The sequence below is a fragment of the Orbicella faveolata genome, unplaced genomic scaffold, assembly GCF_042242905.1.
Source record: "Orbicella faveolata isolate gen_17 unplaced genomic scaffold, um_ofav_v1 contig_14, whole genome shotgun sequence".
Classification (NCBI taxonomy): Eukaryota; Metazoa; Cnidaria; class Anthozoa; order Scleractinia; family Merulinidae; genus Orbicella; species Orbicella faveolata.
Window position 1 is genome coordinate 16141308 of NW_028301541.1, and position 22499 is coordinate 16163806.

Here is a 22499-nt window from a genome sequence, read left to right on the forward strand (position 1 = left end):
AGAGCCTGCGTTATGTACAAATAAAGGATGATAAAGCAGAAGGTGTCCCTACGAACTGCTTTCTACCAGATGAAGAACCTTGAGCGTTTGGTAAAAGGCAATTCGAGGTTCGGCGGTAGAACTGATATTTCTCGCGGTTGTCGATGTCATAGCCGACAAAATATAATTTGTGAACAAAAGCTCGCTGAGGCTCGCATTCTGTCACTAACAGGCCCGATAGGAGACGATGGTGTGTTAGCAGCGTCGCTGGAATTTTGGAACACCGATTACGCCAGAAGAATGGCAAAAAGTACGGCCACCACAAAGTTACCCTGCGACTGGCACAAAAAGGGTATTTAAAATAGCAACATTTGACTAAAGAAACACATTCTGCTAGTATTTTTCGATGGCTAATTATATTTTCCTTTGATGTATATTCTTGTTGAATGTTTTTTTTTCTATTTACATTATATCGCTCTAATTATTTACACTATTTCAATTACAATATCTAAACGACTTACATTACTAACAAATACAGTTAAACGACTTACACAACTAAGAAATACAGTGACGACAAGGGGCAAAGAAAAAAAGAAGAAAAATAGCTAGTTATTATTACAGCTTGAGGTTGTAGTATAGAAACAAAAAAACAAAAAAACAAAAAAAAAAAAAAAAACAGACCAAAGGCATGTGGTACATTAAAGGTAAAATGAGTTATGCATCTGACAGGAGATTAGGAATAGACTAATGGGTAGGAGAGAGATACCGATAGGGATAGAAGATATAATCTGAAATATTAATTAAATCCTCATATATCCTGTAAGAGGTTTCCATTTCTTTGTGTCTCCACTTTTTGTTTCTATTTCATACCTTGATTTTAGTGTGCATATGAAATGCGTGAGATTTGGATGATCATCCTTTGTTTTAGCGAGCCATATGTGATATCGTGTTAGGAGAAAGCAGTAATTGATAAGAAGCGCAAATTGAAAGATATCTGGCCTCAGACCCAAATCAGTAATATTTGTCAAAGCATAATCTCTAGGGAGGAAATTTAAGTTTTTCAGCCATTCAGTAAGTTTATTCCAAAAGTGAGATGTTTGGCGACATGACCAAAAAAGGATGAATTATTGATTGTTGAATTTTTAGCATCATGAATATTAGTTTATATTGCCAAGCGTAGATTAAATTTGCATCGCTTCGGCGGAGCAAATATTCAATATGTGTTCAATATTCTTTTCTTTCAAGTTTCAACACAACGAGTCGAGAATGTGTCACGCCTTCCTGTCAAGAAATGTTTGCACTCATTATTGCAAGCGACAATTTCTGTCATCGCATGCACGTGTGCTAGTGTTCATTTTCCTCTCCTGTGATGAATTCAGTGAAAATACCGCTGAATCTAATCGCTGTTAAGAGGCTGTCTCTGTAAGAACCGACCACTGATTTTACATCAAAAATTCGATTTTTTTCATAAGCTGGGATTTCGAAGCCCTTACCTAGTCAATCACTTGATTAAAAATTCTATTTGAATTTTTCTGGGATTGATTGAAGTTTGGTCCGCTCGACACAAGTTGCGTGCCTGCCGAAACCGGAAAAATAGGACATATTGCCGGCGCTCTAAAAAAATTAATAGTCGCTCAAAAGTCCCAGTTCTTTTTTTCAACTATAGATATATCATAGCATTTTGTTTAGCCATGTTGCAATTATAATTCAATGTTGTTCCTTCAACGGTTAAAAGAAGATTTTCTACCAGTTAAATCGATTTTTGAACCTAACACGAAAATCGCTCTACTTTGAAGGCCCGTTTTAAAAATGTGGCACCTGTTTGAAACTGCTAAACTACATGAATAAAAAGTATAAATGTCCCTTAATTTAAGACAGCAATAAAATTTGTCTGCCCAGTAGGTTTCCAAAACTAACGACCGCTTAAAGTTCAGGATATTTTGAAAATATTCCAGTGAGTAACTAACATACTCGCCTTACGTAAATCTCTTACCTGGCTTCAAGATTGAAGTTTTGGTCCTTTGTAGCGATCCTTGAAACCTAACTGTTCCCAACAGGTGTTTTAGGTCCCAATCTGATGTGATACTCAAGGGAAGATTGGGAATTACAACACCTGTTGTAAACACAAAATGGACGTAATATATATCAATCCTTCCTTGGATTCCCGGATCACCGTTTACTGTTCATACATGTATGTGTGCCGAGAGTTGTCCGAAAGAGTGCTTCTACAAACCTTTCAAGAGGACTCTAAATGATTAAACCGGCTTCGAGGTTAACAATGGTTAGTAATCAGACAAAGAACATCGAATTATGTGACCGTCACGCTCGACACAGATGAGGAACGTATAAATGTACCTTGTATACAAACCTACAGCTGGAAGGAAAAGCTGGCAGTCTTAATGCTACCTAGGTTTCAAGGATCGCTACAAAGGACCAAAACTTTAATTTTGAAGCCAGGTAAGCCTCCCGTGTTGTGTGAGTACCGTTATTGTGGCCAAAGTCAAGAGAAAGCAACAACAATGAAATGTCTTGCGTTCGGAAAAGTCTGTAATAACTGCAAGAAAGAAAACCATTTTGCCGCGAAATGTGCAGCAGAAAAGAATCATCGCAAGAAGAAAACAAATATTGGCCGGAAGTCACGAGGAAAATTTGTCAATCAGCTGAAAGAAAGTAAAGATAAAATCCTGGTAGTCTCTCACACTCAAGAAAAAGTTAACATCTTTACACTGGTACTTCAATCCAAAGTCCTGACTACAATGAACGTCGCAGATAAGCTAATTAAAATGCTCATCGACTCCGGGGCACCTTTAAAGGTGTTGCCCATCAAGTTTCTTTCCGAGGGATCGAACCTCAGGAGTCAAAATCGTAAATGGTGACTTCACCCCGCTGCATTGATTGGAAACAGCCCAAGAAATAAAGCTTTTGACTGGACAAAGTGAGAACATTCTAAGCTTCGAGGATGACACCTCCCGACTGGCACGAGAGACAAACTTCTGAAGAGCAAGGAGGGACCCACAGCTACAAGAATCGAAAATCTTACAAGAATCTCATGCAAATAATCATGATTCGCTAGAGATTCAAAGTTTGTTAAGACATCTAGGAAGAACTTTCTGTATTCCTGATTTACGACTGCAGATTCACGACTGGCCATGAAGTCAACACTTCTTATATAGCTTCAGGGCCCTTAAACAGCGACTCATAACAAAACCAAAGCATTTTCTTTAGGTGTCCATCAATGGAAATATGTGTTTTAGGTATTGGCAGTTAAAAGGGGGTTTTTCGAAGAGAAAATTATCAAAATCGTTTGTGATGACTTTTAATTAATCCATACTGGATTGATTCAGCATGGATTCAAAGTTTAACGAGGAACTTGTCGAATTTAGCCTGTATTGCTCTTCTGCTGTTTGGTTTATTGAAGAGACTTGGTCACCCCTTGCAGGAAATTTTAAAATTACGCGTGCCACGCTTGCAAAGTAGGGTCACTCTCTTTCCACAAACACTCAATCTCGTTTTCTTCCACAATACCCTACAATGTAAATGACAGTCTCAAAACGTTCTCCGTGTAAAACATGTCCAATTTGTTTAAAACCCTTGATTGCCACTCATCCGCAAACACTCAACGAAGAATTAGGATTTTGTCTCGTGAAGGATTGAATGTCCCTAATGTCATCTGTATTATGAAGCCCATTGGTCACCTGTCACATGGCATTTCCAGTTTTTTATGTCTAACCAGCGTGTTTCTAGCACGGATCAGTTTCTCGCATATTTTACTGATGCACACGGATATCTGTACAGTTTCCATCTAATAATAGCCATGGGGTGTCTTGAGTCATGAGGTGACTAAATTTCAGTAGTTTGCACAAACAACGTTTACATAGAAAGGTCGAGCAAGCATTTAAGTGGCACGCATGGTGGAACTAGTGAGAGCCGCGGTGGCCTCATGGGGAAGACTTTAAAATGAATAAATCTCATGCCAATGTGGTAAGCTTTGATGAGAACGTGATTTATTCGTCGATCTTAATAAACTTATACGAGCGAAACGAACAATTTTTAATGAACGAAACAGCTATTGATCATGAAAACAGGACAAACATCGGCACCATTATATAATATTGTAATTTCATTTTAAAATTTAGCAACATCTAAATCTGAAGTTGGCGGGTCTGGCCAGCCGAAATATTGTTTTAAATATGCTACGTTGTGTCAGCCTTGCAGTAGTCTTTGACTTATTATCGTTTTACCTTTCAAGTTTGGCTGATTAGATCTCCTGTGAGATCTAACGTTCAATAAAGCAGGATTTTCGTTCACGGCTTTGCAGTTTATAGCACGTCAGTTTTTTTTCTGTGTTGAGTTGTCTACGTTCAACCGTCATCGAGTTAAGTTTAGATTAAAGTGGTGTTCTCTATACTTGTCTTGCGACGGTTTATTTTAGTACATTGATCTGATCTGTGAGTGGGATGTCAAATGCACATAAACTTGGAAAGAGATTCCCAAATACTTGATTTTAATGAGCTTAAATGATTTTTACCCTGTCTTTTGTTTACATTTTTGCTTCGTGATTGAAAAGATAACAAGGGGAAACAAACCCCCTGTGAGCTTGTTGGAACACCTATTTATGGGTTGACAGATTTTTTGGATCAACACTGAAATGCTTGCAAAAGAGGGTACTTATTTTGATGTATTTTACGTGCAATATATAAAGAGACAAGCGGTTCCAAATTGGAAAAGAAGTGCTGTCTCATAAGAAACCTTACCTATAGCCTTGAATGAGCTGCAATGAGAAAGGTCTGTAAGCTCGTGCGAAAAGAAAAAAAAGTTCTTGAATACATGCTAATTTTCCAAGCAGGCAGACAAACATCAACATCAAGATCTGGGTGGGGGGAGTACTCTATAATTTTTTGGGCAGGAGGGTCCTCTGTGACCCAACAACCCTTTACCAGTCCATGTTCAGCTGCTATGTTACTACCCTAGCTATTGTGGACGTATGTGTTTGTAATACCGGTATGTGTACATGTGCAACAAAAGCCAACAAAAACGCCTACACTTTGTAAGGTAAGTGCGACCTTGCGTGGTACGAACACGGCTTGTTTTAACAGCCTTTAATAATGCACGAAGTGTGTACCAGGCTTCAGATAATTGGCGAAACACTGACCTTAACGTTTATTTGTATTGGCCAGATTTTTTAGCCCTACGAATTTGAAATGGTCTCCGCGGTCCCTGTCTTTATGACCGAGGAGAAGAAAACCATCTTTAATTTCAGTGGCTAAAGCCTGGTTCACAATTGGGAGATAAGCAGTGAATAAGCATAAGCGGCAGCACAAGAAAATGGAAAATGCTTCTTTGCCTTGTGCTTAATTATGCTTGATCTTATTTCAATAGTGTTGTGCTTATCTCACAAGTGTGTGCCAGGCTTTAGGGTCTCGATATATCTGGAACCGACTATCAATTACATGTACCGCCGCAAATCCTTTATCAATATTCAATATGGTCTAGATATGTCTATATTCAAGAACTTAAAGAGGCCAAATTAACACAACCGAACGTACTGTAAATCTTTTTCGACAGTGTCTACACTACTTCGAGATCAGACACAAATAACCTCAAGTACTTTTAACACACAAATAACAACAAATAATAACAATTATAATCCATCAAATATTTTCGCTCGCGCGCAATTGGTCTAAACACGTCACGTGACCGAATATTCCTCAGCTGAAAATGGGGAATATCCGAGAATATTCCACAATTTTCACTAAAACTGCGCGTGTTGCGGAAAAGATTTGAAGGATAATAAACGCAATAACCTCCATTTTAAGCGAAAATATCCTCGGATATTTGCCCTTGGACATTATCTGTTCCTCGAAGCTCACAGTTTTCCTTGAGCTAAGCTCTCGGAAAACTGTTCGCCTCTCGGAACAGATAATGTCCGCGGACAAATATCCTAGGATATTTTCGCGCCAAACGGAAGCCATTGTTTAAATACTTTTAACATTATTTTGTGAGTGGTCGAGTTCTCGTGCCTATGGTTTCCTTTTACTTTCCTTCTTCTTTACGTCGTTTGTTCTCAGCACACGAAGCAGGAGGCAATTGATATATCTTCGTACTCATCGTAACAACTCTCATGAGTTTGGCAGTGAAACTCGGCCCGAGGTTGGCTTCACATACCCTTCGTAAGTAGCCTGAAAATTTACATTTAATGGCTGGTAATGGACTCCATGATCGATCTCCTGGTAAGTGTCCTCCTGTTGTGGACCAACGTTATCATAATGAGTTACCAGGCCAGAACGTACGACATCAACAGCTTCATAAGTAGACTGCCCTTCAGTTTCTAACTCGTTAAGAGTAGTGTTGTAGTAACTTGGTTCTGTGGATGGTTTACTATAAGGAGACAGCTCTAAGATTTCTTGCGTGGAACCTTGTTGAGGATTCCTTGAAACTGACTTTGTCTCTGCTAGAATATGAAAGAACCAGAAAAAAAAAGAGCAGCGTGTTTTTTTATGCTGCATTTTATTTCGTTTTGAATTATCATTGGTAGTAATTGTTTTACTCGTACGTCCTTCCTTCCTTCCTTCCTGCCTGCCCTCCCGCCTGCCTGCCTGCCTGCCTGCCTATCTACCTGCCTGCCTGCCTACCTGCCTGTCTGTCTTCCCTCCCTCCTTCCTTCCCTATGGCACTCTTACTCTACTATTATCCTTCCCTCCTTCCCTCCTTCCCTCTCTCCCCCTGCATGCATACTTCCCTTCCCTTCTTCCCTTCCCTCTTTGTCTGTCTGTCTGCCTTCCTTCCCTTACGATATTCAGTAGGTGAAACAAGGAAGCTAATCTACCAAATACCATATCAGAACTATCTGTAGTCGAACCCCTATCAAGTGGCCACCTGTTAAACGTCAACCCCTATATGATACGCGGCCAGTAATCAAAGTACCGACGAGAGTTTCCCGAAGGTTGCCGTTTAATAGGGGTTGAACTGTATACAGATATAAAAGTTAAAACTCACCATTAGGATGCAACCGACGCCACATTACAATCCCACCGGCCAAGATCACAAGAACAAGTAAACCAACTACTATTGACAATATCAAAGTTGTTGTCGGGATCCCATCATCTTTGGTGGTAAACGTAATGAATCCCTCATTTTCATAATCACCATCTTCGTCAAAAGACCGTTGAAAAACCGCGTATCTTGTGCCTTCTTCAAGCTTTCCGTTTTGATACTTTATGAAAGCTGAAAGAAAAGGCGGAGAGGCACCTCGGGATTAAATCAATTCTGTGCGTGCTCGTATGAGTACTGGCAAAATGAAGTATTCGGAGAGAAATGAAGCCCTCCCAAGTCTAGCAAAACTGTATCTTGACTTTTATATATTAAAGGGACCCTCCAGGTGCTGGTGGAAGAAACAGAAATGATGGCATTGAAGTCGCAACAACACAAGACAAACAACAACAACAACAACAAAAACAACAAAACAAGCAAGCCAGCAAACAAACGGTTTTAGTCTTTACTGTTTAAGTCCAAATTATTAAACTTATCTATTATACATTATTTTATATTTTAAGCAGGGATTGTCCAAACTTAGGCCACAGTGGCGTCATACATTCTCAAAGTTCACTATGGTTTTCAAAATGTTTCAAAAATGTTATTCCAAAGGATGCATAAACTTTGAAGATTTGGGAAGAAATTTTTATATATTTGGAGTCTATTAACAAAATCTCTATTTATGTTCTCTAAGGGGACACGTGCTTGTTGCTCGTGTGAAAGATTATTTTGATAAGGGTGTGCTACTTTGTTACTTTGCAATAAACGTATATTATGCCAATTACGATCTCTGATAACTCTGTTCAATTTAAACCCAAAGCAGATCATTTATGAAAACCTGTGGTTCTAGGCTTTCATTTTATTTTTTCCCAATAAAACTTGTTTCAATTGTGTTTTTTTTTTTGGTTTTTGACTTACCGTTGGTGGTCAAAATTTCAAATTTTAACCATCATGCTCTCAAGTCAATACATAGGTCTATAAAAACTTGTTTCAATTTTCAGTTTTTTTGGTTTTTGACTTAAACTTTGGGGGTCAATATTTCAAATATTAGCCAGCATGCTTCCAAGTCAATATATACGTTCTTATAAATGGATGTAGACCGTCCTTATTTCTAGAACGCCATTAGGTGTCAACTGACTCACATGTTGTTTCTCTGCGCTTTCTCTTAGCTTCAGTAACACCATCTCGGGAATAATACTTCCGGTCACCAACAGGAAATGATGTCCTTGACTGATCGTTGGCGAACTCAGCCGTAATATAAGGTTCTCCTTTCACTTGGTTATCGTAGTTTCGCATGACTTTAACGTATTGTGTGTCCGATGATTTTCCTAGGTTCTGTCCGTCAGTTAAGGGTGTGACGATCATTTGATAAAAGCTGTAAAAGAGTGTAGTAAGTTGTTTTCACATAAGGTGGCTGGCAATAGAATACCGCATTTTGTAGCAGTCATACTTTGATGGATTGTCACTACCGCTGTTTTTGTTTGTTTGTTTGTTTTGTTAATAAATAACAACATTTACTTACATCGAAGTACAATACATTACATTACTAAAAGGCTTCTACAGGACTACTTAGCATAAATGTATCCAGTAAGCTATGAAGATAAAAAGGTCATTACTACGAATCTCAGCTAAATTATTAATATATTCCCTGGCATATATGGCTTCCTTTTAAAACGTATATATTGAAATTGTTTTAATTTTATTTTTATGTATTTATTTATTTATTTATTTATTTTTTGAGGTTTAAGACTCAAAAGGTACTAAAGAAGATAGAAAGCTATGAATTCTGTCTATTTTTGAGTACTTCCTTTGTTTTGTAGGACCATATGTAATATCGTGCAAATTACCAGCACTGTTATCAGGTTTCTACAAACTTGATGCTGAAAACGATTTGGTCATTTACTTGACTTAGCAGGTTACTATAGCTACAGTACAATCAGCCACACCGTTTTGGATTTAGGTGCTAGAAACTCAATAACGAGTTCCGTGACCGCCACTGACCTGACAGGTTTGCTATTACTCAACTCTTTCTTAGTTTTAAAGGGGACAGGCACTTTTGTTGTTCCAATGTCGCTATCGGGAAGCGTCGGAGCGGTCGATGGGTCTGCAAAACAACATATTGATATAGGTATAGGTATATTAAATGATTAAAACGTTAACATACTATCTGGCAAGGATAATTTCGGCAGGAACTTACGTTTGGAAGTCGATCGTTTTCTAAGCCAACATACAACGTACATTGACGAAGGGTGAGAGATTTAATCCCCCATATGGGCCATACTCCTCTAAAGTAATTTTTAGACATAGTACCCAACTCTACCGTGGATAATACTCCCACGGGTGTTTCTTCTATCATTTCGTTTGAACAGTCCACCTTCAGTTAATTACTGCCATTTAGATGTTTCGCTCAGTTTCAAAATAATATTGTTCATTTGCTTTTACTGCTTTACTATACAGCTGAATTTCTGGTAATTGCTATTTGCCGTGTTTATGAAAAGCATATATATCTTTACCTTCAGTAGTCGCACTTTTAGGATCACTTTTTGGACCTGCACCCTTCACAGTCTCAGCCCTAACTCGAAATGAATATGTTGTAGACTGACTAAGACCATTTGCGACCGCTTTCAGAAGCGATGCAGGTACTTCCTTTTCGCCCGTCCCTCTCTCAGCTGTGTAGAATATGACGTACTTTGTAATGACACCGTGTGTAAACTCTTTAGGAACCGGCTGCCATTCCACCTCGACACTAGTACTGTTCAGTACCTTTACAGAAGTAAGTACAGGAGCCCTCGAAGGTACTGCAACATACAGCAATTTGAGCTTTTGTAAACTGAGTGCAAGTAGGTTTAATACCAGTTGCTATATTGAGATAAACTACTACTAGTGCCGACGGTATTTCAGGGAAAAGAACTGTCTATGTACATATTTTATGGTATACCATTCCACTTAAGATTTTGTTTTTCTTTAAAAGTTTTGATAATGATCAAAAAGCGACTTTTCCTGTAAGATAGTTTTCTTCTGTTCAAGACTGTGTGTCCGTCCTGATGGCCGCTAAGTTTTCACACAGGCTACTACCCTTACCTGTTATCGACTTGTATATTGTTTGTTTTCAGTGGCGACAATGATTTGCACATGAATATAACCTTATAGCCAACTTTTCTGCATGCTCTTCACCTTAGTTGGGGGCATGAGTTGAAAACCAACCGAGTCTCCTTACCTCTGCACCAAAAATTTAATGTTGTTTTCCTCGTACTTACCGTCTTGGTCCGTCCATACAGTGATGGGATTGCTGCGTGGTCCATCACCTTTCAAAGTTGCAGCTAACACCTGGATGCTGTATACCGTATACTTTATAAGTTTTGTTAACTCAATTCGACGGGAGGGTGAATCAACCCGTTCCATCGTCTCTGCATCTCCCTCGGACTCCTTGTAAATGACAAGGTATCTAAGGATTTTACCGTGCTGTTTATCTGCTGGCACTTCACCCCACGTGACTGAGATACTAGTTGAGCTGGTGTTGTGTCCTCTCACATTCTCAGGAGCAGCACCAGGTACTGAACAAAGAATAATGGTATTGATAGTAATGGTATCGCAGCTATTAAACGGATATATACAGATAACGTTTAAGAGAGCCCGGATCTCTACCGCGAGGGAATGGACAATGACGATCACAAACAAATTAACAGATAGAAATCAAATTACAAGCGGTTTGTTATCCTCTTCATTCTTGTCCAGGGTTTTTTCCTGTAACTATCTCAACTCCTTAAAAGTTTTCCAGCGTTTCGTGTTTTCAACCCATAATAGATCTTACTATATAGCGTCTCTAGCCTTTATTTGTTACACCTTTTCTGAACACCTTTACTTGTATGATTATTCCCAAATAATGCGAGGAAATCTGAACGCTAACTCACCATCTTGGTTTGTAACGAAAAATTCGGGATCGCTGTAGTGTCCATCTCCCTTGTCGGTAGACGCCAAAACCCTGACACTGTAGTTCATATTCTTTATCAGCCCAGTTAGATTCACCTCACGTGTAGGAACATAGACTGTTGTGTTTTCAACGAGTAAAGAACTGATCGCCTGGTAGCTCACGGTATAACTACGAATGATACCGTTCTTGTCCGCAGCTGGAACTTCATTCCACCTCACTAAAAGTGAAGTGGAAGTTGTGTCGTTTAATCTTAAATCCTGGGGGGGAGCGCCAGGTACTGCAAGGAATATAAATTGTGTTAAATTTTCATCCGCTAACATGGCGTCAACTCTTTCAGCCAACTTCACCATGTACATCGTGTACATCAAGCAAACTAAACAATTTTTCTAATTCTGAATAACAAATGCTACTGTAATGACTTTGGTTAGCCTCCAAGTAGTTGATTTTATCCTAAGACTCATGGCAATGCTATTATTACTAATAGGGTGCTTCTTAATCCTAAACAACGTTGCATTTAGGAAGGGGTTGACAAGCTTTACCTGACTCCTCTCGCTAATGCATGAAATTGCCTATTTTGCGACAATCTTGTTAATTTTTCAATGAGCATAATTTCCGTATTATTTTAAATAGCAGTATAAATCTACTAGCGTTCCATCACGAATGCCGTTCTCTTATTTGACTGCACTACACGTTGTCTATTCTGTTACAGATTAGTGAGTAACCTAGAAGTGTGCGGTTGATAACAAATAGCGGCCGCTTCTTTGCATTTCCAAAGTGTCTGCGAAGAGGATTTAGATGATATTTTGAAAAACAAGTAGACTTCTAGTAAAACAAAACTAATCGCTTTCGATTTTTATTGCGTGATAGTCGACGAGGCCGGGCCTAGCCCGAGTCAACCATCAACCGAAAATAAACTTGAAGCAGCTTGGATGCTGACCAACGTTCGAATATAAAATGTACCCATCATCAGGGATGGCGTAGTGGTCAAAGAACTCGCTTCCCACCAATGTGGCCTAAGTTCAGACACGGCGACATATGCGGGTTGGGTTTGCTGTTCGTTCTGGTCCTGGTTCCAAAGGATTTTCTCCGGCTTTTGCGGTTTTTCTTTCCCTACAAAAACCAACATTTCTAAATTCCAAAGGGCAACAGGTTTGTTAGTCTTTCGACTGTTATGTTCGTTCCTCGCTAGAAACAATCTGACTAACTTATTTCGTAAAGCATGGTTAGTTCTTGGTTATTTAAACTGTACTTATCGCTCAGCTAGTCAGTCGGGAAAAAATACTTACTATCCTGGTCTGTTCTAACAACAATGGCGTCACTGGCTGGTCCATTTCCTTTTACAGTAGATGCAAACACTATGATATTGTAGTTAACGTACTCCTTTAGCTCTGTCAAATTCTTTTGACGATCACTGGCACCAACCAAAACATTTCCATTGTCATTCTCTGTTTGTGACTGGTAAGTAATGGTGTAACCCATGATGATACCATTCTGTTTATCAGCTGGAACTTCGTCCCACGTGACTAAGATGCTTGTTGAACTGCTGTTCCGGCCTGTTACATTTTGTGGAGCACCATCAGGTTCTGATAAAAAAAAAAAAAAAAAAAAAAAAAAAAAAGAGAAAATAAAAAAAAAAAACAGAGCATGTTTAGTTTGCAATAAGAGTGATTTGGATGAAACAAATAAATCGTGAAGAAAAAGAAGACCGATGTTTAAGTTAACTTCTGACAGTGCGCTCCTTTTGTCCTCTAAGTGCTCCCTCGGAATGTGAGGTTGGCTAAAAAATTGGCTAAAAAGCCGCTGGCTTGGCTTTCCATCATGCACTTAATTTGAATTTAGCAAGATAAATTCCTTCACCTATCTGTTCAAACGGCAGCCCGGAACCATGTCACCGAAAATCAGGTAGCAATGAAATTAGAAGACTACCATCTAAGAAGGCTGCGGGAAAGGACAATCTTAGAAGACAGTCTTCCTACTACACTATCAACAGTTACCCACATTGTGAGCAATTCCTTTGTCACGAATACGATCGCACGTGCAACAGGTTTGTTAGTCTTACGACTGTTATGTTCTTCCCTAGTTGAACATATTAATTTATTTATTTACCATCCTGGTCTGTTCTAACAGCAATAGCAGGGTCATTGGCTGGCCCATTTCCTTTTACAGTAGATGCAAACACTGTGATATTGTAGTTGACGTACTCCTTTAGTTCTGTCAAATTCTTTTGACGATCATTGGCACCAACCAAAACACTTCCATCGTCATTCTCTGTTTGTGAGTGGTAAGTAATAGTGTAACCCGTGATGATACCATTCTGTTTATCAGCTGCAACTTCATCCCACGTGACTAAGATGCTTGTTGACCTGCTGTTCTGTCCTCTCACATTTTGTGGGGCGCCATCGGGTTCTGATATAGAAATTCGGAATCCATTTACTTTGCAATGAGTGTAAGTTTAATTGACAACAATGCAGTGTAATTGTTTACTAAGTGCGCCCTCAGAATACCATGTGTAATGCATTGCGTGATTTCAGTTGTATATGTTGTGGTCAGCCTTTAAGTTCTACTTCAGTTCAGTAATCACGTTTTTACACCAATCTAAGGGACCGTTTTATCATCCATGAACTGAATCCGTTCATGATAAAAACGTGAACTGATGTTTGTGAGCAATGCTCTCCATCGTACATTTTACCCTAGTACATACTTCGCAGACAATAATGACTTTGGAACCACTGCTCAATAATATGCGGAATTAACCAATCAGGATGGAGCTTTAACTTACACAGCCGTACACAAATTCGAAATTAGCCAATCAGAAGCCGTGTCTACTGTCCTGATATCGTGTGATATCAAATCATTGACCTGATTTGACTACCCCGACATGGTCACTTGGACCTGATTTCGTATGTTATTGTAATTCGGCTATTAAGGCATGGCCCGCCTAGCTTAGCCTTTGCTAGTTGCGGGCATGTCCTTTTTTTGTAACATATAATTTGAAAATAATTAAGTGTATAGAGTGTAATTTGGGTACGGTAAAATACCTAATAGATTTCAGTTGCATATCAGGCTCGTTTTGTCTCACCATGGTTACTTTAGCTCGACCAAACCCGCCTGAAGGTTCGCCAAAGCGTCACAAAAAGGTACGATTAGGTGAATATCGCGTCACTGACCTTCCAATCTACTATATCATAAACTGCGCGAAGAAACACTGCACATCCATAACTGGATTTTCCAACACTAAGTATTTCAAAGTATATAACAAATTGAAGTAGCGTAATTTGTTTCATGTTTAAATTTATAAAACTACTGAGATACTACGCGCGCTCCAATTGGTCGATGGATGTGTCTAGATGAGAGTCTGTAAACACGGTTGTAACGATTTAGATTCGCGCGTATTTTTGAAAAGTATTTTATACCAGCGCGAGAGAACTTAAATCCGCGTTTCCAGAGGCTCATCTAAACACTTAGGGGATTAGGAGAATTCTCGAAAGCTATGCAAACCCGCGACTGCGTCCCGGGTTTGCATAACTGCCTCGAATTTTCCAAATCCCCCTCGTGTTTAGATGAGGTTGGGCGAAAACGTAACCTAATTTTCACACTAGGAAGGATCTTCTTGCACTCGCGATTGTCTCTTCAAATCCGATCAAACCAGTCCCGTTCCTAGAATCTTTGTTTCCTACTGTGCAAACTTTAGAAACGAGCGACTCCCGGAATTCCGTTGCAGGTTCGATTTTGATTGGTTTCAAATCAATGAAAATGACCTGAAGTACAAAACTAGAGACTCGACTGAGTCACGTTTGCCATCTAGCCAAGCCCAGTTCAGCCACAAGTCCGATATATCAATAAAAAAATAACGGGACAAGTATTCTTGGGTAGTGGTCGTTCACTATGTGTAATGTGAGAGGAAGTGGAAAGCAGAAAATGTGCGTTCATTTCTTTTATGCTACTAAATCACTAGGAACTTCGATCAAACAGAGGTTTGTCAAGTCCCTCAACTATCTCTTCTACTCGTGCTCAAAACATTTATTGAGGGAGAGTTAAAACAGGGGTAAGCCAATTAACCCCACCCATAGCCTGCGTAGCAAGCGTTCCGTGGGGTTTGGAAGCAAAGAAAGACCGAGGAACGGGATTTTCGGTGTTTTGTCTGCGCGGAAAATGGGGCGAGAGCCAAAAAAAAAAAAAAAGAAAGAAAGAGGGGGGTGGGAGAGGGGAAGGAAGGAAACGCTTGGATTTTGAAAACCTCCGTTAGCCAGCTAACGGGGCTCGTGATTGGCTGGGCTAATCCAATATTATGGACATGTGTCGATCAAAGGTATTTTAATGCCTTTGAGTGCCAGACAAAATGGGAAGTCGCGTTCGAAGCTTGTTTACAAAACGCTTTAACTTTTCTCGCTGAACGAGGATTTAGTCGTCAGCTTCGACAGTACGGTAGAAATCGTGTAGTGCAATGCCGACGCTTTGGTTTTTCGAAGCCTGCTCATTATTGCAGAAGAAAGCGCGACACAATTTGCAGCTGTTCTCTTAATTTTAACATCACTTTCGTGAATGCCGCATGCGCCAAGGACAAGATAATAAACCACGGAACAGGAAATTCGCACTACTGCGTGGGAAAACCTTCTAATTTCGTCTGGCTTTTTACATGGCAACATGTTGTCGTAGTCTGACATTTCATTTGAAGCATTTTCGTTGACAGTATTTAGAACCTCTGGGTACAATTCTGAATGATTTGTTATAGTGTTAGCTGCGGCATGCCAGTTTTTGTCACATATTTGCCTTACCAAAAATTTAGTCGTCTCGTCGCGGGGAATTCTTACGAGGATATTTTATAAACCACTTTGACTTGGAGGCCGCCTAGGGGAAGATTATCTTTATTCAGACACTGGTCAAGATTATCTTTATTTTCCCTCTCAGATGTTTGAAGCCTCTCCTGCCCAAATTCCAAAGTTTGCCGAGAAGACTTTCCGTTGTTTGTTTTTGCTGCAGGCGATAACACTCGAACCGATTTGCGGATCTGGCGTTTCCAGCAAACGCTTCTTTACTGGAATTGCCTTTGTGGGAGTTGACTTGATAATTTTACCTTGTATCGATTCCTGGACGAATGAATACAGTGATCCAAGATTTCGAATCATGCGAGCACAAGGATTACTAACGCGACTTGAATACTTCTCACATTTTAACTTTCTGGCAGATTTGTGCTAAAACTTCACCCTTGCAGTCCTTCCTTTTAGACAGATAGTAGAAATATAGCTTGATTATAAATTACCAAATTTAATTCGTCAAGATTTCTCCGTTCCCACCGTGCGCTCGTTGCTTCAGACATATTTTGACAAGTAAAGTTTATTTTGGTTCAAAGTTCATTTCCGCTACGGAAGGCCGAAGATTTTATTGCTTAATTTATGACAGCCGATGACAGCACGAAATCTCAGTGTGCGCACTCAGGCATGAAAGGCCAAGTGGGCGGTTTTCAAAATCCAGGGGTTTGTCTGCAAGCGTTTCCTTCCTTCCTTCCCCTCCCCTCCCCCCTCTTTTACTCGCTCCATTTTTCGCGCTGCTCCCGAAACCCACAGAAACGCTTGCTGCGCAGGCTACCCCACCCATAGCACCTTTTGGCGTTGTCGAGTACACTTTTACGCTTTTGTAAGACAACCTAGCTTACTCGAAACAGCTGTATACGCCAGATAAACTGGGCAGATAGACTTATCTACAGATTTGAAGTAGGTCCAGTTTAAAAAGAGAGCAAATGGACAAAAGAATAGCAATCTGACTGCTTCTTGTTTCGTCATTTCAGTTGGTTCTCTTTCTTCCTTAAAAAAAAACTAATAATCATAACTATAGATAATAAAGGAAAAACTGAACAAAAAACCGCCAGTTTATCAACTCAGTGATGTTTTTTGGAATATGTTGAAGTATTAAGCCATAAAATATGGTTCGAGATAACCTTAGAAAACCTTGATGAAAGCCTCAATAACAAAATGACACCCTTCGCGCTGTTGCCATGACAACAGTTTTGCCGCTGGTGCTGTCTTAATAAGAAATGATATTCCCAGTCTTTGTCGTAAACCAAGAACCATCTACCCAACCCAATCTAATGATGGGAGTTAAAGACAATATGGGAACTATGTCTTTGCTTCACTTTAGAGGTTGCAAATGGGGATATATTTTTTTTTTAACCAAAAGAGACTGGAGCCGAAACAGTTGCTATGGCAACAGCACTAAGGGTGTCATTTTGTTTCTTTTGTGATGCTCATTTGTGGTGCCAACTTTCAAGAACACTGCTTCAATATTTCTAGAGATATTGTTTATTTAGTATTTTACTATTTTTTACTTGCAAACGATATGACGCCATCACTACTCTAATTTGCATAATAGAAAAGCGTCAATATCTCTAAAACAAAAAAAGATATTTCAAAAAGAAAAACGCCATTCTTCTGTAATTGGAAAGGTCTTTCTAGACTTTCTAGTAAGCAGAAATTTTTTGTTATGCCATTTACACTTTAAGGTCTTCCTCAAGTCTTTAAATTACATGTTGTAACTGAAATGGGTTACCATGGAGAGAGAAAAACTCGTCACAATACAGTTCACTTCTACTCTTTACCTATTAGCCGTTTTTTGTCACAGCTGTGTTCGCTCCAGTTTAGTTGATGCTTTCAAATACGTGGAAACAATGAATATGCGTCTCTCTCAGGGAGAAAGAGGGCCTCTGTATAAACATAAACTTCTTTCATCGCTTTTTCTAAAGGCAGAAGGTCAATAGCTCATGACGTTTAAAAATGCCCGAGTTATAACTTCCTCACATTTGAAGTTTTTTTTAGGAGCAAGAGCTTTTCCGTCCGTGTTTTTGAATAATGCTGTTAGAATACGCGTCCCTATTAGTATCGTAAAATTGGGGGCAGGTCTGTAGCTGTCCAAACACTGTTTGTTTTTGGCTCACGAAACAATACATAAATGATCTAAACAATGCCCCTATCTCTTGAAACAACAGAAGCTACAGGTTACCAGAAACAACAAAAATACAGGTCGGGAAGAAGTGCTGGACTACTCCAAAATTGGTCAAGAAATTTAACCGTAGATTCAAAAGTAGATTTAAACGGGAAACTTACTAAGATGACCTCCAATTTAACTCCAAGTGAGGATAAACAGTAAAACGTCCTTGGTTTTAATAATTAGTTAATAAAACTGAAAATTTGGATCAATAACTAACATGTTGACAATCATAAAATAACTTTAAAAAAGGAATACAGTTCCAGATGAGATCAATTTTCACTGCGAGCTGTCAAAGGCAGCTGGAACAGTAGACTTATCGTCAAAGACTGGCAAAGAGTAAGCTTTTGGGGATTCCTGTCATTAATTACAGCCACTGCCTTATACTATGAAAGGAAATGCATGGAACCTTAAACGAGCTACGTCACGGTTTGTTCATATTGATTCTCACCGCCTCAATTTTTCAAATTCGTCGTTTGTAATCCATGTTAATCTTCTCCATCCTTAGCCATCCTTGCTCCTCTATGGTTTATCATTATCTATTTGGTGTTTTTCTATCTTATCAAACTGTTATTTCAGGTTTCCTATCATTTAAAGGTAATTTTGTATGTGGCCAAAATAACTCAAAATACCGTGACTGAGCCCCTTTAATCACAACATGACACTTTGTTCGGCACCGAGCAACAAATGCCGCTAAAAATGTAACTTGACTCTATTCTGTGCGAAAACGTTCCAAACAGCTGATTGAAGATCATATCAAAATAGATGTTGTAAAACAGTACGAGAAATTTTGCTACTTAGTTTTGTTACATTGAGGTTCTCGTTTTACTTACAAACGCACAGCCAAGCTTCTCACTGGAGGGCGTCTAGCTGAAGTGAGTACCAGCTTTGACTAAGTTGTCAACCTATGCGGCAGATCAGAATGATTACAAAACGAAAGAACAACAGTTAACATCACAGTGAAAAGAGAGATTTCTTTTGTCTACTAAGCTGTTTGTTTAGCTGTCTGAGAGCTACACAAAGATATCTGAAAGAGAGCCTCATTTTATTTTCCGTTAATTCTGCTAGCGGGCAGTTGTCATCTGTATTGTTCGCGGAATTTTCAAATCATGCACCTGTCAGAGCAAACTCTTATTTGTACCTGAAATTAAACAAACATCACTCACTTTTCTAAGACAATCATCTAAACTAAATCTCTTTTATCTTGATTTTTTTTAAATAATGCAAATGTCATTATCGTATGGAACCCAACGGTGAATTAAACGTCTCTTGCACGGAGACTTAGGTGCGAAGCAGAGTAAACACCCACATGTAGGAACAAGTGGATTAAGAACATCAGGCTGAAAGTTAGCCAATAGAGCATCATATATATAAGAACGAGTTCAGCCTAACAAATACTACATGTTCTTATATGTCGTATATCTCAGAAAGAGGGTGCCAGAATACAAAGGCATTCTTATTAAAGTACTATGGTATGATTACAATCATACAGTTTCATACGGGTTCAATTTGTAATTAATTTGCAGGAATGAGTTTTTCAAAAAGCTGAAATTGCACGAGCCGCTTCGACGACAATGGATACTGAAGGAAATAGAACGTTAACGTTAATGAAGACGCCAAAAAGGAAACGTACTAGGGAAACAAAAAAGGAACACAGATGAGTCACCTAACGTCAAAATATAATACGGACTGCAAAATAAAAAAAAGGTGATAAGGTCGAAAGGGCAAGTGGAACAGGAAACAGGGAACGCATACTGGATCGCAGGTACCTTTTTTCGAGCATCCCTTATTTGTTTGCTCACCATTCACTTGTGTGTGTCTGTGTGCCTTTCGAATTAGTTCCTGACTCCTTAAGGACAATTTTTTCAACTTCCCAACCTTGTTCCCAGGACCTTTTCCCCTGCTCGGCGCCGCGGCCCCAAGCAATGAAAAGGCCCTGGGAAGGAGGTTGTCAGCTTCCTTGTTTGCGACACCATCGTTCTAAACCAGACGTTTGATGGGCAGAAATGTCAATGAAAGAAATTGCTCGATTTTTCGTCAAAATGAAGAGTAATATACAGACTTTACTTGGGAGTTTGACATGACCTCTGCATAGAAATATCATAAGTTAAAGAATCGACACATATGGAGGATATTACATGGTCGAGCGGATATACGATATTTATCTTCGAGTGTTGACACGAGAAGATAAAGTTCGAATCTCAAAGCGACCATGTAATTTTCTTTTTATTTTATAAAATATTCACAATACATAACGACATTTGTGGTGATTTTCCGAAGGTTTCTGAGCACTTTCCGAAGATTTTCGAAGATATTCCAAAATTTGTCCAAAGTCCAGGCGAACGTTTCCACACATTTTCCGATGGTTTCCGAACATTTTTCGAAGATTACCCAATATAACCGTAAATTGCCGAAGACGACCGAAGAAGATCCGAAGATGTTTCGATCATACACCAAAAAATCCACGTGTAGTTAAAATTACCGAACACAGTTTTCACGCGCGCTCTTGCTAATGTAATTCAGCGTGCGCACAAGGATTGCAAAAAGAAAAAAACAAAACAAAATAATAATAAATAAAATAAAAAAAAAATTAAAAAATGGCGTTAATATAGCTATCTATACTATTTTTCTTCATAATTGAACGCAGAGTGCTGATGGTTTTGGTCTTTTGTTACAAAGGTATGAGCCCAGCAATTCTCAGCTTTTTCTTGTTACCAAAAGAACCCAGTTAAATGTAGCGAATGCGTAGTAAGTCGCAAAAGTGCGATTGAATGCGGAATAGCTGTCTCGGAAATACGCCTATTTCCCGAAAACCACTCATTGAAAATTTTGCACGAAGATACGTTAAGAAATAAGTACTAGCCGGAGTGTTGAAAAATAAATTGCACTTCAACAAAGGTAGTTCTAGATATTCGAAGGAAATTCTAGATATTCCAGTGAACCTTCAACAAGAGATAATTAAAGATCTCTGTTAAATTTTTATTGACATAACTTGGGAGCATTGTTACAAACTTGTTGCATGCGAATTATAAAGAAAATCTAACGGATTAGAATTTCTGCAAATAAATAGAACCGATTCTAAAGGCCTGTTTATATTTATTTATGCAACGGCACATTAGTCAGCTTAACTATCATAAAACCGAAGTTTGTGTTGTTAACTTGCTTGCTGCCATTTTTGGCGACCAAAGAATCAAGGGTTTTAGAGGAAAACGTGAATAAAACACCGGTATCAAAGACTGTATTCAGCCACCTTAAAGGGACAAAAAAAAGTTATCAAAAATGATATCTTTACATGTAAGGATATCTTATCTTCAAATGTGATGATATCATATCGTTTTTATCAATTTAATTTGTTGCCACTCGGTATACCACTTACTTTTATATATAAAAGTACATTATCCACACTAACAGGCTTAATGATTTTATGGTGCCAGGGCTGTGAGTGAAAACAATCTCTTTCAGTGCGTGGTTTTCTACACGGGTGTGGTAATTCCAATTATGTTATACTCAAACTTCTCCTCTGAGTGTTTGACTTCTGATTCTACCGTTTATTTCCTCGCAAACCCTCCACTCAGTGTTGGCAATGTTATACCAGACGTCCCTGTTAAAAGGCAACGCATTCAGTGTTTTTAAAGGTTGAATTGTAAACTTTTCAATGAAGGCTTGACCCTTCACACCCTCTTCCTGCCCTCCCTATATCCACCCCCTTGTCGTAGACTTATTGTTAGGTCATTAAAAAGCCTCCCATATTCCACTCCCACATTTGAAGATATGCCACGTCTATGTACATTCTTTATGCATCTCCTTTACTGTTGTTATGATACATTGTAGTCACAATCTGTCTTCTCATTGGCTAAAATCCTACAGTTAATTCTAGGAAACAGCGCAACCTACAGATTATTCACTAATCTGCTTGCAGATTAGTGAATAATCCGTAGGTTGCGCGCGCAATGCATGATTTCCAAGAGCAATGTCAAGTTCACATAACAACATGGCTTGTCGAAAATTAACCGTGTTCGGTGCGATAATGCGTTTGTCGTTATTTTCTTTAAAACAATGTATAATAAAGCAATTATGAGATTCGGTTTTTGTGATATCAGAAATAATCAAGGTTTCAGTTAATGTTATCAGCCGAAGCCTTCGGCTTCGGCTGATAACACTTACCTCGACCTTGATTATTCCGGATATCACAAAAACCTCATCCAATAATTGTTTATTATCGACATAGAAAGTCATTTAAAGCTGTGGCTAAAGGAGATTCATACCGTAATGCGCTTGCGAAATCTGGCTCGGAACTTTCGCTCGTGTTTACAAATTTAAATTGCAAATTATTCCAAGGGCGCATGCTGACGCTTACTAATTATTCATCACAAGTTCAGTTTGCCATCACCCTCGCTACTTCTTGCTTCGTCTATGTAGCTGCAATGGAAAGGAAGTTTGTTGTAAAAATGTGATGAAACCAAAGATTGTTGTGTTAGAACAAGGGGGCAGATGCGTCACATGGTCGAGTATCGATGTTTGCAGCGAAACTCAAGTTAAAGAGGTGATTTTGACCCAAAATGGCCTTGGTGTCGAATAC

At 39.0% G+C, this 22499-nt stretch overlaps 3 protein-coding genes and 1 long non-coding RNA gene across 4 annotated transcripts in view; all 4 read right to left on the bottom strand.

Moving 5' to 3' along the window:
* LOC110046798 (hemicentin-2-like) overlaps window positions 1-22499 on the bottom strand; it is a 297824-nt gene that overhangs the window by 199763 nt on the left and 75562 nt on the right. The window lies entirely within an intron of this gene.
* Window positions 6099-8470, bottom strand: LOC149114219 (uncharacterized). The gene is made up of 3 exons (XM_089287623.1): window positions 8154-8470; window positions 6976-7203; window positions 6099-6430 (listed from the first exon to the last, which is right to left on the bottom strand). Exons 1-3 carry the CDS (start codon window positions 8374-8376, stop codon window positions 6099-6101), a joined length of 783 nt encoding a protein of 260 aa, XP_089143749.1. The 5' UTR covers window positions 8377-8470.
* LOC149114220 (receptor-type tyrosine-protein phosphatase F-like) lies at window positions 9487-12592 on the bottom strand. Its single transcript, XM_089287600.1, has 4 exons — window positions 12229-12592; window positions 10923-11219; window positions 10269-10565; window positions 9487-9809 (listed from the first exon to the last, which is right to left on the bottom strand). The coding sequence occupies exons 1-4, from the start codon at window positions 12419-12421 to the stop codon at window positions 9487-9489; spliced, it is 1110 nt and encodes a 369-aa protein (XP_089143726.1). The 5' UTR covers window positions 12422-12592.
* LOC149114221 (uncharacterized) lies at window positions 20876-22030 on the bottom strand. The gene is made up of 2 exons (XR_016206608.1): window positions 21297-22030; window positions 20876-21170 (listed from the first exon to the last, which is right to left on the bottom strand). It is a non-coding gene; the product is annotated as an uncharacterized LOC149114221 (long non-coding RNA).